The sequence below is a fragment of the Bos indicus genome, chromosome 17, assembly GCF_029378745.1.
Source record: "Bos indicus isolate NIAB-ARS_2022 breed Sahiwal x Tharparkar chromosome 17, NIAB-ARS_B.indTharparkar_mat_pri_1.0, whole genome shotgun sequence".
Classification (NCBI taxonomy): Eukaryota; Metazoa; Chordata; class Mammalia; order Artiodactyla; family Bovidae; genus Bos; species Bos indicus.
The window spans coordinates 55,317,685-55,332,600 of record NC_091776.1 but is presented as its reverse complement, the minus strand read 5'-3'; the positions used below and the strand labels follow the sequence as shown (position 1 = coordinate 55,332,600).

At 43.3% G+C, this 14,916-nt stretch overlaps 1 protein-coding gene across 8 annotated transcripts in view; it reads left to right on the top strand.

Annotated features, from left to right (window-relative positions):
* The first annotated feature begins 9,055 nt into the window (after window positions 1-9,055).
* ATXN2 (ataxin 2) overlaps window positions 9,056-14,916 on the top strand; it is a 101,819-nt gene continuing 95,958 nt past the window's right edge. For 4 of the 8 annotated variants that reach the window (XM_070770156.1, XM_070770157.1, XM_070770159.1 and 1 more), the window contains exon 1: window positions 9,057-9,548. In XM_070770156.1, coding sequence (XP_070626257.1) covers window positions 9,337-9,548 — 212 coding nt within the window. In that variant the 5' untranslated portion in view covers window positions 9,057-9,336. Of the gene's footprint in view, window positions 9,549-10,485; window positions 10,641-14,916 lie in introns of those variants that run through there. The other 4 variants (XM_070770161.1, XM_070770160.1, XM_070770158.1 and 1 more) reach the window with 3 other exon arrangements.

Below are 14,916 nucleotides of genomic sequence, written 5' to 3'. Positions count from 1 at the left end.
AGTTAGCTTTATTCAGTGAGTGAATGCAAACTGTGCAAACCACATATGATGGAGATACGTGGGTAAGGAAGGCTGGCTGTTCAATCAATGGTCCCCCCTCACTGCCTAAAAATGCTTGGGTCATTAGGGAGTGACCTTGGTCATTAAGGGCCATCAATATGGCCCATGGCTGGTAGCCATCAGCCGGTATGAATAGGAAGCATATGCCATTTCAGGTTCAAATAAGCAAACGTGAATAAACTGAGAATAAGTCTCTATCAAAATAAACCAACTTAGGTTTATTAAGTTCCTGCCACATACAGATGGACTCTGTACAGGTGGCAGGAGTAAAGGGTTCTACCTGCTTCTGCAGCTCCTGTATTTGACCAATATTGCACTTAAGCAGAAAACAGTACAACATGGCAGAATGGGATCAGCTCAGTTCAGTTGTTCAGTCGCGTCCGACTCTTTGCGACCCCATGTACTGCAGCACACCAGGCCTCCCTGTCCATCACCAACTCCTGGAGTTTACTCAAACTCATGTCGATTGAGTCGGTGATGCCACACAACCATCTCATCCTCTGTCATCCCCTTCTTCTCCCGCCTTCAATCTTTCCCAGCATCAGGGTCTTTTAAAATGAGTCAGCTCTTCCCATCGGGGGGCAAAGTATTGGAGTTTCAGCTTCAACATCAGTCCTTCCAACAAATATTCAGGACTGATTTTAGGATGGACTGGCTGGATGTCCTTGCAGTCCAAGGGACTCTCAAGAGTCTTCTCCAACACCACAGTTCAAAAGCATCAATTCTTCTGCGCTCAGCTTTCTTCACAGTACAACTTTCACATTCATACATGACTACTGGAAAAACCATAGCCTTGACTAGACGGACCTTTGTTCGCAAGGTAGTATTTCTGCTTTTGAATATGCTATCTAGGCTGCTCATAACTTTCCTTCCAAGGAGTAAGCGTCTTTTAATTTCATGGCTGCAGTCACCATCTGTAGTGATTTTGGAGCCCCCCAAAATAAAGTCTGACACTGTTTCCACTGTTTCCCCATCTATTTGCCATGAAGTGATGAGGCTGGATGCCATGATCTTAGTTTTCTGAATGTTGAGCTTTAAGCCAACTTTTTCACTCTCCTCTTTCATCAAGAGGCTTTTTAGTTCTTCTTCACTTTCTGCCATAAGGGTAGTGTCATCTGCATATCTGAGGTTATTGATATTCCTCCTGGCAATCTTGATTCCAGCTGGTGCTTCTTCCAGCCCAGCATTTCTCATGATGTACTCTGCATAGAAGTTAAATAAGCAGGGTGACAATATACAGCCTTGATGTACTCCTTTTCCTATTTGGAACCAGTCTGTTGTTCCACGTCCAATTCTAACTGTTGCTTCCTGACCTGCATACAGGTTTCTCAAGAGGCAGGTCAGGTGGTCTGGTATTCCCATCTCTTTCAGAATTTTCCACAGTTTATTGTGATCCACACAGTCAAAGGCTTTGGCATAGTTAATAAAGCAGAAATAGATGTTTTTTTGGAACTCTCTTGCTTTTTCCATGATCCAGCAGATGTTGGCAATTTGATCTCTGGTTCCTCTGCCTTTTCTAAAACCAGCTTAAACATCTGGAAGTTCATGGTTCACATATTGCTGAAGCCTGGCTTGGAGAATTTTGAGCATTACTTTACTAGCGTGTGAGATGAGTGCAGTTGTGCGGTAGTTTGAGCATTCTTTGGCATTGCCTTTCTTTGGGATTGGAATGAAAACTCACCTTTTCCATTGGTCACTGCTGAGTTTTCCAAATTTGCTGGCATATTGAGTGCAGCACTTTCACAGCATCATCTTTCAGGATTTGAAAGAGCTCAACTGGAATTCCATCACCTCCACTAGCTTTGTTCGTAGTGATGCTTCCTAAGGCCCACTTGACTTCACATTCCAGAATGTCTGGCTCCAGGTGAGTGATCACACCTTCATGATTATCTGGGTCGTGAAGATCTTTTTTGTACAGTTCTACTGTGTATTCTTGCCACCTCTTCTTAATATCTTCTGCTTCTTTTAGGTCCATACCATTTCTGTCCTTTATTGAGCCCATCTTTGCATGAAATGTTCCCTTGGAATCTCTAATTTTCTTGAAGAGATCTCATCTTTTCCATTCTATTGTTTTCGTCTATTTCTTTGCATTGATTGCAGAGGAAGGTTTTCTTATCTCTCCTTGCTATTCTTTGGAACTCTGCATTCAGATGCTTATATCTTTCCCTTTCTACATTATACAAAATATCTTACACATTTATGTTTTATTATTTTGTTTCATTTTTTAATTTTCTGGTTTTTGGCTTAACAACAGGCTTTGGCTTCCCCTCAGCTTTTTTGAGATATAACTGACAAATAAAATTGTATGTATTTAAAGTGTACAACAAGATGACTTTACATATGTAGACTTTACAAAGTGATTACTACAGTCCAGTGTATTAACATATCCATCACCTCACATAGTTGTCTTTTTTTTTAACAATCGATCTTAAAGATCCTTTCAGATCAATGCAAAGATCTACGTCTTTCATTAAATAGCTGAGAATGTTCTGTATTCCACTGTATTTGGGATACCCTACAAGGCATTTAACTGTCTGCCACTGATGGAGTTTCTATTCTTTGTTCCAAACAACACTGCAGTGATTATCCCTGTACATTCATCTTTTCACCCTTGTTGCATCAAGAGGAAGGTGCAGTTTCAGTTTTGATAGGCACTGCCAGCTTGTCTCCTGCAGATGGTGACTTTTACAATAGCCAGTTATTTCTCTAATCAAGAAACAGACAGTAATCTGTGGTGCAAGCTCTCTAGAAGTTTGTATTTGATGAAACCAAGGAAATTAGTTTATTTTTCCAAGACAGCCAGCTTGGGCCATCACTATTTCAAATAGCAAAGTGGTTTAGAATCCACATGTTGGGAGACACACTGGCTGGTTTTAAATCCCAGCTCTGTTACTTAATGAGTCTGACTTCAGGCAAGGTGACTTAAATTCTCCATACTTCAGTCTCCTCATCTATCAAATGGGAATATATAATAATCCTGTCTGCTTCATAGGGTGACTGCAGGGTTTGTCAACCAACCTCAGCGCTACTGACATTTAGGGCTGGATAATTCTCTGGTTGGGGCTGTCCTGTGCATTGTAGGGTGTTTAGCAGCATCCCTGGTCACTACGCACAAGATGCCAGTAGCATTTCCCCTTCAATTGTGATATCCAAAAATACCAGTGTCCTCTAGGGCATGAAGCAAAATTCTCCCCTTCTAATGAGAATCAATGGATCGCTGTGAGGATTAAGTAAGTTACCGTATAGAAAGAACCTAGGACAGAGCTGGGACATGGTATTTGCTATAGAAGGGACCACATTTATTAACATCATTATCATTCTCAAGCCCTAGCTTACCTTATGGAAAAGAAATGATTTTGAAAATATGGGGGCTTAAGGAAGACAGTTAGTATCTGTTCTACTTCCATATGAGAATCCAAGTCTCTCTTCTAAGATCATAGGTCAGCAATGTCAGTATTAATTATAGTTTGATCCCTCTAGGGTTCCATTGTAGGGCTCACTGTATCCGGTAGCAAACTAAGATGACTGCATGCTAAGGGCCAGCTCAGCTGTCACCGGTGCTGCCTGCATCCGTTTTAAATCCCCTCCTGCATTCTCCAAATGGTGCATACCTCACATCTTTCGCCTTCCATAAATCTGTGGCCCCTGAAATAACAGGCTGTCCATGAAATTCACCTCCCCAAAGGAGGGTAAATGAAAAGAAAAAGGGAGAACCAGAAAAAACCAAAGGTTGAGTTTCTTTAAATTTCTGGCTCTGCATAGCACAAGCATTTCCAGTGAAAAATAAAGAATTCTTTCTTCTGTGTCTATTTCAGCTGGCATCCAGCTCTTGCCTTGTGAATAATGTCACTGCATCATTATTCTGTCCCACAAGGTAAAACAAAACGAGCAACTTAACAAGCAAAAGTGTGCTTGTATGGAGGAAATGGCTCATTTAAAAGCTTTTCAAATAATGTTGCTGTGTTCCCTACTATTTTGTCACACCCCTCTCAGTTTTTTCAAACCTATGGGAAAGTCGTTACTTTGCACACAAGGTGTGTAAATAATGCCCTCCTGGAAGCATCACACCACACACTTTTTCCTTTTTTAATTGCCTTTAGCCTTTTGGGATTCCTGGAGTGTCTACAAATAGACTAGCCTCTAAGAATTCTGAGTAACCATGGTTAGGAAAAAACACTTGTTTAATTAGCCATGGTCCTATTTTTGAAATTACATCTGCTCTTTTTTTTCTTTTTTTTAAAAATGAGGGTTGGTCTATGCAAAAACTTAAAGAGGATGGATTTTGGGGGTGCACATTAGTTTTGATGTGAATTAATCTTCCTGCTTTTGAAAGTGAAATCAAGAGTATTGAGTGAATAATGTATCATCATACATTAAACATGTTCAAATGAAGAGAGCTGAAAAGAAATGATTGCAGGGAAATGAATTGTTGGAAATACTGGATCATCTGATGTGTGCTGCTATACTGAGTGATCACAAATCACTCTTCTCATTTCTGCTTTGCATGGCTACATCACTTTTTCATCTCCAAATCCTCAGACTTGATTAATCATTGCTATGTTGAAAACTAAAGGGCCATGTGGCTCACTGAAGGGTCACTGAAAATCAGAAAGCAAGTATAGAATCCACAGGACTAGATTCCCAGGTTTGAAAGTCTTTATATGGTTTTCACTTGATACTTCTTTCATTTCTGTTAAAATTATTTATTTATTTGGCTGCATCAGGTCTTAGTTGCGTCATGTGGGCTCTCTAGCTGTGGCACGTGGGCTCAGTAGCCCCGAGGCATGTGGGATCTTAGTTCCCCCACCAGGGATTGAACCTGTGTTTCTACACTTCAAGGTGGATTCTTAACCATTGGACCACCAGGGAAGTCCCCTTCTTTCATTTCTGAAATAGTGGTTGAAATGGCCACAGCTATTTTTGAAATATTTGAGCAATATTTCTCTATACCTGAACTTTTTCAGGACGACACTCTTCATTGTCTTTGATGACAGCTCCTCAATGACACTCGTTGGTTTTGTTGAAATGGCTGCCTGAAAATCATCTGGGGAGGGGGAAACATTTAAAAATTCAACTTCTACTGGATATACTACTAGTTCCTGACTTCAGCATTTGTCTTTAAAGAATTCTGAATCCACATGGAAATCACAGGAAATGAGAAATGTACTTTTTTTCTGGGGGGGGTCATGTGTATTAGTTAGCTATTGCTGCATAACAAATTTCGAAAAACTTAGTGACTTAAACAACAAAAGAGTTAAAGGAGTCTGGTACAGTTGAACTGAGTGTCTCAAGCACAGGGTTTCTAACAATGTCTAATAAGGTAGACTGACCAGGGCTACAGTCATATCAAGGCTTGACTGGAGGATGATCCTCTTTCAAGCTCACTCACAAGGCTTGTTGGTGGCCATGAGGTTCTCCCTCTGGCTGGAGCCATCAGTTCCCTGCCATGTAGGCCTCTCCATAGGGCAGCTCACAACATGGCAGCTAGCCTTCTTCAAAGTAAGTGAAAGCAGGCAATCCAATACAAAAGCCACAGTTTTTGTAACCTAATCTTGGAACTGAAAAGCCATAATTTTTTTCCAACTTTTTGTTAGAAGGAAGCCACTAAATCTCCTTCATATTCAAGTGAAGGGGATTTTGCAGGGTCTGAACACCAGGAATACATGATCATAGGGGGGTCACCTTAACAGCTGCCTGCCACACTATTTTATCTTTTTTTTTTGTTCCCCAAGATTAGTTCTCGGACCAGGGATCAAACACAAGTCCCCTGCAGTGGAAGCATGGAGTCCTTACCACTGGACCACCAGAGAAGTCCCACATACCATTTGTCTTAAGGTGCATTATCCTGGCATTTTCTTCTAAAGCTAAAGCCCTCTGACATCACAGTTGTTGTTAAATAACCATGTCTTCAGAGATCCAGAATTCAGACAAAGGGTTTGCGATAAGCGCTAGTCCTTCATTTTGGATGGTGAGCCTCCTTCCACAAAGAAAAAAAAGGAAATTGTGTAGAACAGAATCAACAATAGAGGTTCCCTTGGTTTCTATTTTAATATAAAAGCAGAAATTAAAAAAAATTTTTTTTTGGTCTAGTCTCATGGCTTTTAGGATCTCAGTTCCTTAGGAACTCAGTTCCCCGACTAGGAATTGAACCCAGGCCATGGCAGAGAAAGCCAGGAATTCTAACCATTAAGCTGCCAGGGAGCTCCCAAGAAATCAAATTTTAATGATGAACTCTCAAACACTGCAGATGTGGATGTAAAATGGCATAGTCACTTTGGGGAAGAGTTTGACAGTTACCTTAAAAATATAATAAATCATCCAACATTCCATTACTAGGCATCTGCTCAAGAGAAGTAAAAACATATGTCCACATGAAGACATATGTTTACAAATGTTCATAGCAGCATTATTTATAATAGCCCCAAACTTGAAACAATCAAAATGTCCACCAACTGGTGAGTAGATACACAAAATGTGGTACAGTCATCCTTCAGTATCCTCAAGGGATTGGTTCCAGGAACCATATAGGTATCAAAACCCAAGCATGCTCAAGTCCCCTATATAAAATGGTGTGGTATTTGCATATAACCTATAATACAGACTTCTGATTTAAAGTATTTTAAATTACCTCTTGATTACTTATAATACCTAATACAATGTGAATGTTAAGGCAATAGTTGCCAGAGTTGGCCAATTCGAGTTTTGCTTTTTGGAACTTTCAGGAGTTAAAATTTTTTTTTTCTGTTTGGAGGGGGGATTCTCTAGCAATCCAATGGTAAGGGCTTGGCTCTTTCACTGCCAGGGCCTGGTCAGGGAACTAAGATCCCACAAGCCACATGGCACAGCCAAAGAAACAAAACAAAACCTGTAAAAAAAAAAATTTCTTTCAATCCATGGTTGGTTGAATCCAAGAATGCATGAATCCCGTGAATATGGAGGGCCAACTGTATATCCATATAATGGAATACAACTCAGTGATAATAAAGAATAAAAACCCTGACATGCTATGAACTGGATAAGCCTCAAAAACATTGTCAAGTGAAAGAAGGCAAAAAACACTTTCTGTAAAATTCCCTTTATATGAAACGTACACAGTAGATAAAGACAGAAAGTAGATTAGTGGCTGCTTGTGCTGAGAATAGGAACCAGGAGTACCCTGCACAAAGGACCCTTGGGAGATAGAAATGCTCCATAATTAACTGTGACGGTGGTATAACTGTGTAAATTACTGAGAATCACTGAATTGGTGAATTTCATAGTATGTAAATCACACTTCAATAAAACCATTAAAATATAGTTTCAATAATAATAGAAGAAAACCTGAGCTTTCTCAGCATAAATGAAATCAAGTTCAGCTACCTCAGCTTCAGGTCTTCTTATTCCGCTTTCTTTTTTGCTCCCACATGTCTGGAATTTGGTCCTAACATTGAATTTTAGGACCTTGGTCTCAGATATGGCTAACTGTCAAATCATTAAACCAGAGAAAGTTGACTGTATTTCAATTTCCCCTTCCCCCAAATCCGGCTTTTTTAGGCTGTTTCCTTTGGTTTAATTTTTAAAGGATTTTGCAACTGTTGGTTTAAAAGAATGCTCTTTCCTCTCTCAACCTCCTTTTTACCTCAGATGGAAGATAAAATTGATATCCCACTTTTCACATGTTTGTAGAATATGATAACCACTTTTGCCCCACCTACGAGATTAATTTCAATTTGGCTACTGGAAGTTCACAGCTTAATCATTTTCTAAATTTTTAAAAATATCTTTACCTTTATCTGACAATTCTGGAAGACTGAGGTAAACTTTTCGTGTTTCTTCCCTACCATTTCCTGAAGTAATTTCAGTTCTTAAAAAACTAAAAAGCTTTTAGTCACTCTCCCCTAAAAGTTATCTGCTTCCAGTTTAATTGAAACACATTAAAAAACAAAAAGAAAGAAAGAAAAGGAACAGGGACTACTGTGCTGGCTACCAGGCTAAGTTAAAGTAAAACTTCTAAAGGGGCCAAGATCTAAAGTTCGCACATTCTTGTGAGGTCTGTTCTGTCTACACCGAAGGAGACCCCATTATCCATAGCTCTACCAATCATGTACAATTTCCTTTTGAGTCTCATGAATGAGGAAAAAGAAGTTCAAGTGAGGGAAACTGGGTTCAAATGAAGGTCAGATACCCAAGAGTTTTCTGGTTAGTGTTGCTGGGGTTGAGAAAGTGGGGAAAAGGTAATCAGATGTGGGTGGCCCCGGGAGGTTGTTCGATTCCAACCGTGTAGGTCTTGGCAAGGAAAGACAGGACGGCCTGTCTTTGACACCTGGCTGACACAGTGAGAGCCTACGGTGTGTGAGGTGCCGGGGATACAAAGAAAACTATGGCATGCTTGTGTTCAAGCTGACTTATATGTAGCAAGACAGTCTCGTCCTGAAGACACTCGCAGTCCATTTTCGAACTTGCATCAGGTGGGGCCAAACACGGATTTTCCTAGCAGTCTAAGAACGTTGAACGCTTGAGGGGGGCGGGGCAGAAAGGCTTCGCTCCGGTCCCCTACCCTAGGCCCGCCCTTCAGGCGAAGACAGACACGCCCTCTCCGAAGGGCAGACCCGCCTCGAGGAGGGCGGATCCGGGTAGGGCCGGCGGTCGGGGCCTCACCCGACCCCCGCGAACGCGACCCAGCGCGGCGCCCGCTCCTCACGTGTCCCTCCCGGCCCCGGGGCCGCCTCACGTTCTGCTTCCGTCCGACCCTTCCGACTTCCGGTAAAGAGTCCCCACTCCATACCTCCGCGCCCACCCGGCCTCGCCACGCGGCACCTCTGTGCCCGACCCCCGATGCGCCCGACGGCCGCAGCTCCTCGGGGCCCCGCGGCGGCTATCGAGCCTCGTCGCTTCGCTGCGGCCAGGTGGCCCGGGCGGCGCTCGCTCCCGCGGCCGGCGCGGCGGGGCGGCGGCGGCGGGGCTCCGGGACCGTATCCATCCGCCGCCCCTCCCCCGCCCGGCCCCGGCCCCCCTCCCTCCGGGCAGCGCTCTCCTCCCTCCTCCTCAGACTGTTTTGGTAGCAACGGCGGCGCGGCCCGGCCCGGCTCCCGGCGACTTCTCGGTTTCGGCGGGCCTCCCCGCCCGTTCGTCGTCCTCCTTCTCCCCCTCGCCGGCCCGGGCGCCCCCCCGGCCGCGCCAACCCGCGCCTCCCCGCTCGGCGCCCGCGCGTCCCCGCCGCGCTCCGGCGTCTCCTCGGCGCGCCCGGCTCCCGGCTGTCCCCGCCCGGCGTGCGGGCCGGTGTATGGGCCCCTCACCATGTCGCTGAAGCCTCAGCAGCAGCAGCAGCAGCAGCCGCAGCCGCAGCCCGCGGCCGCCAATGCCCGCAAGCCTGGCGGCGGCGGCGGCGGCCTTCTCACGTCGCCAGCCGCCGCGCCGTCCTCAGTCTCGTCGTCCTCGGCCGCGGCTTCTTCCTCCTCCTCCTCAGTGGCGGCGGCTAGCACAGGCGGCGGGCGGCCGGGCCTGGGCAGGTGGGTGTCGCGCCTCAGCCGCCTCGGCTCGGGGCCTGGACCAGCTCGAGCCTGAAGTCCCCTCCCCCGCGGCCCGCACCGCGGTCCCCGCCCCGTGACCGGCGGGACTGGGGGCCTGCAGTGGGGGTGGGGCTCCCGTCTAGAGCCGGGGGGGGGGGGGGGGGTCGGGTGAGGGGGCGTCGTGGGATCCCTCTGGGAATGGCGATGTCTAGGCTTTTGCAACATCCCCACCCCCTTCCGCCAAACGGTCAAGATGGAAGGACTGGGCAGCCTCCCCCTCTCCATTAAGTGTTTGGGAGGGGTTCACAGGTCTCGGTGATTGTCAGCCCTTGATCACCTTCTTTAAGGTTCCTCCGCCCCCAAACGCGGGGATGCTTGGGCACAGCTCCCATCCCCTTTAAATGTTAACATGGAAGGGTCTTTAGGTTATCTGCCTAAACTTGCCAACTCCCCCGTTTGGGAATAACGAGGGAGGGGGGGAAAGTTAGGGCAGCATCGTCCCCCCACCCCGGCCCCCCGCCTGTTAAAGGGGCAGCTGCGGGCTTATTTGAAATCATTAGGGTCTGTCCAGTCTTCTCACCCACCCGCTTCCCTGCCCAGGGAGAGATCGAAGGACCTGGTTGAGGTGAGTGGACAGGGACTCCCCCCCCCCCACCCCTCCCCATTTAAGTCTAAGGCGGCGGCCGGGGGCTCCAGAGCTGCTCTGAAATTGTGGGGCTCAGTGCAGTCTCCCGCAGCGTCCCTCCCGCCCCCACCTAAGGAAGGGGTGGGGAATGTCCGGCCCCCTCCATGCCTCCCTCCTTCCCCCGCAAGGCCTCTCCGGCGCGGGTGGTGGCTGAGCCGCATTGCTGTTCGAGGCCGCGGAGAAGGCCCCTTTGAATAGTGGTGGGCGAGGGCTGGACTGGGGACTGAGGGGGTGGTGGTGGCGGCGGCGGCAGGGCGCGGGCACGCTGTGTATTTTTCCTCAACCCTTGCCCCAATTTATACGTTTCAAGAGGAGAGGAATCGCAGCAGGAGATACGGTGGGGTTCCGGAAGGCAGAAATGCGGGTGTTTACTTGCTTGGTCTTACCCACTCCCCACCATGACCCAGGTTTGTGGTACAGACTGGGGGCTCAGCGTTGTCTCAGTGACGTGGGTCTGGCTCTGGAGTGGATGTGTGTGTGTATGTGGGGGGGTTGTCCGTATTTCACGAACTAAGAAAATGTTTAGTGTTCAAACGGAGTAGCAAATGTCAATAGACTCCATTCCATTGTGGCCAGTGTCCTTAACTTGGGGAGTGCCGCCAGAGCTCACCAAGGGCACGCAAGTCCATTTCCCCTGTGCCCCATCCATGTTGCCGGCACTGCCATGCTTCCCTTAGGCCTAGGCGGGGTTGGCAGGCTCAGATAAGGGTCCTCCTTAGATCTCCTGCCTTTAGAAGGTGGGATAAGGGGATTTTTTCATGCAGAGTTTTCTTTTTGAAAAAAGGTTTTTAGCAGTCGATTTCCAAACAATTTTCATTTGTGGCAGAAGTTATCCATCAAGATGATTCGGAGCTGATTTTTTAAGGAATTCTGCCTCCATGCGGGGCAATCGGGAACATTGATTTACTTGCTTTCTACCCTACCCACCACCCTTCCTCCCAGGTTCTCCTTTGAAGCATCTACAGATGCTTCCTATCAAAACTAGTTCAAAAAAGTGGGGGGAAATGCTTATTTTGCCAGTTCTGTCCATGTAGGGTTCTGTAACTTCAGTTCCCCATTTTCCGTGTCATCCATAGGAAAAAAAAAAAAAGGAAAAAATTTAAACATAATTTTTATTAAAAAGAGTGCACTGTTTTTTCCTTCTTGGGTTCAGATAGGAGTCTGGGGATTTCCCTGGTGGTCCAGTGGTTAAGACTTAACCTTCCAATGCAGGGGGTGCAGGCTCCATCCCTGGTTGGGGAGCTAAGATCCCACATGACTTGGGGCCAAAAAAAACAAAACATAAAACAGAAGCAATGTTGTAACCAATTGAATAAAGACTTTAAAAATGATCCACATCAAGAATCTTAAAAAAAAAAAGGAATCTGGCAGATGTATTCAATTTGTTCAAATAATTAAAAATTAAAACAGGTTGCATATGCTTTCTTAGGCTTAAAAATTATAACAATTTGTTCAAGAGTGGCTTGAGTGATCAAAACTATTTGGAATGTTTTCCTACCACAGATCTTTTTTTGTTCTTGAGACTTTATAAACATTTAAGATTTAGTTTCTTGTTTTAAGTTCTTTTATTTGAGGCATGAATTGTAGCCCTTAATTTTGTTGATAAATGTGTGACATTTCATTTAATGAGTTGAATTCATATAGTGTGAAATTCTGTTCTTTTGCATGTTTGATGTACTTGTAGAATTCCTTTCAAATTTGAATCACTGTTACTAATGTCTTTGTAAACTAAGTTACAAGTTATACTTGTGTGTATCAGCAGTTAAAATGTGTTTCTGGGACCAAAGGTGAATTAAAAAAAAATGCAGCCTTGGGTTTTTATGTTTAGAGACAATAAAATATTCTTGAATGTCTAGAAATTCACGTCTGCTTTAAATAGTACTACATTTCATCATATTTGACCTTTTTTTCTGTTGTAAATAGTGGATTTTCATGGCTTTCAAAAATTCTCTTTGTCATATGTTTTAAAGGTGGCTGTTTTCTCTTAGAAAGTTTGATTATAATCTTACCTTAATCCAATTCTTATTTTTGCCACTTTGATTTTTATATAGTTTTAGTAATTGTGTATGTTATTTTGTATTGAGCTCTTTTCTTCTTTAACACCACATTATGAATTTTCTTAAATTTTTGCTTAACCATTCTGTTGTGGGGATTTGGTCTTCCACATTTTTTGCTGTTGTAGATAGTGGTGCAGTAAGCATCTTTTTATTAACAGCTTTTTGCCTTGGTCTAATTATTTTCTTAGAGAAGGTTCCCAGGAGTGGTTTTACTGGGTCAAAGGGCTTCAAGTTTTTATGCTTGCTAGTGCCATAATTCTCTTCAGAAGACTTGTGTGTTAAAGAGGTGGCTCTTTTATAGAATGGTTTCTTTGTAGGTTGTTAAACTTCGGGGGATTTTCAAGGGAAAAGTTGGATTTACTGTCAAGTGCATACACAATTTAGTGCTTTTGTTATCTGTTTATCTTGGAATTCAGTGTCTCTGAGGCTTAATAATGTATGTGAAAATGTCTTGAAAATTGTTAATACTCATGAGGACACTATTGTGCTGATGATTCTCATTAGAGGAATGACAGTCTTGAGGACCTTATTCTAAAACTTTTTCGTGTTTTGGTTAACCTTCCTTGTTCATCTCAAAATATTTTTTAATCAGCTGCTAGTTTATGATCGAAGTATTTTTGGGTAACTTTTTTTTTAAATTTTATAATACTTTTGGGAATTATCACTAGTTAAACCTTATCTCTTTCTGTTCCACATTCTCTTCCCCAGTTTTAAAAAAGAAATATGTGTGTGTGTATTTACATAGACATAGATAGGAGTTTGCAGTCCTATTACTGTATTCCAGACTCTAAATAACGGGCTTCCTCGTTGGCTCAGTAGGTAAAGAATCTGCCTGCAACGTTAGGAGACACAGGAGACAGTGGGTTTGATCCCTGAGTTGGAAAGATCCCCTGAAGGAGGAAATGGCAACCCTCTTCGGTATTCTTGCCTGGGAAATCCCATGGACAGTAGAGTCTGGCGGGCTACAATCCATGGGGTCACAAAGAGTCGAACATGGCAGAACACTTGCACGTTATTAGAATTTCTTTGGGTACAGGATTAAGTGTGAGTGAAAATTTTTAGTAATTTTCAGTTTAGGACTTGCTTACTGCTTCTTTCTCTTAGGCATTGTGATTTAGAAATTATGCTGCAGTTCATAGTAATTATTTATCATGTTTCCTTTTAAATATTGGTGAGATTTTCATGTCTTTAAATTTCTTATAGAAGAGCCTAAAGAAAACTGCATTCGTTCAGTACATTCATTGAAAATCTGTGTACAATAGAGATGTAGGTACTTGAGATATTTATAAAAGAAAAGATAGCTCTCTCCTGTTGCTTACTTGTTGAGTCACTAAGTCCTGTCCAACTCTTGCGACCCCCATAGCCTGTAGCCAGACTCCTGTCCGTGGGATTTCCAAGGCTGGAAAACTGGAATGCGTTGCCATTTCCTTCTCCAGAGAGTGTTCCCCACCTAGGGATCGTACCCTTGTCTCTTGATCTCCTGCATTGGTAGGCAGCTTCTTTACCACTGAGCCACCTAGGAAACCCTTTTACATTCTGATGTGGCATATTAAGGGAGTGTGATATGGAGTGTGGGGGAAAAGAATGGGTTGCAATTTTAAATGGATCGGGGAGGCCTTGTTGAAGAGATAACGTTTGAACAAAGTTTTGAAGGTGTGGTAGTTAGCCATTTGCTTTTAATCAAGATTAACTAATCATATGGCCTCAATTGTAGTTTATAAGGTTTAAACTGCATCCTCCTTTGCTAATTCATTCTTTTATGTGGATATTGATGGTAGTCAAATTTGAAATTAATCTAGAGGTAATATAGATGGCTGTTAAATGAGTTACATTTTTGTTTTTTAGTTGGCTTTTTAATTTTATCTTATCAGTTTAATTTTCATTTTAAATATCTAGAGAAAAATACACTTACAATTTTTTTTATTGGTTAGATAGTATCACTGACGCTATATGAATTTGAGCAAACTCCAGGAGATAGTAGAGGACAGAGGAGCCTGGCAGGCTGCAGTCCATGGGGTAGCTAAGAGTGGGACATGATTGAGCGACTGAACAATAGCAAGTTGATTTACAGTGTTGTGTTAGTTTCAGGTGTACAAATACACTTTTTAAGGTTTGGCAAAAACCTACAACAAATGAGTTATCTTTGACAAAGGTAAAAGTAAGACTATACTTGCTTATACATTTTGCATTCTGAAAAGGCAACACAGTGCATGCTATCGGTCACCCTGCTTCTCTTTTGGTTAAATGTAAATTTGTATTTTCTCTGTTTCTCTAATTAGAGAGACAATTATACTTTTACACAGGGGATGTTAACTCATATCATAGCTATTTAATAGACATATGTTTCAACTTAAGGCAGTTTTTTTCCCTAAGTCGTTACAGCTGTGTTAGCACTTATTTTCATCATTGCAGAGTGTGCTTTTATACCTTGAAAAGGATTTTTAAGCTTTTATAAAATTTTTTCCCCTAGAATTGTAATTTTCTATTTTGATGAGATAGTAATGGTATTTTGATATCATATTAAAGGTTTAAGCCTAAAGAAAACCCTATCTTTGTAGCTATTTTAAATGATTGTGACTTTGATGGAGATACAGTTTATTAACAGGTTTACCTGCTACTGTATCTT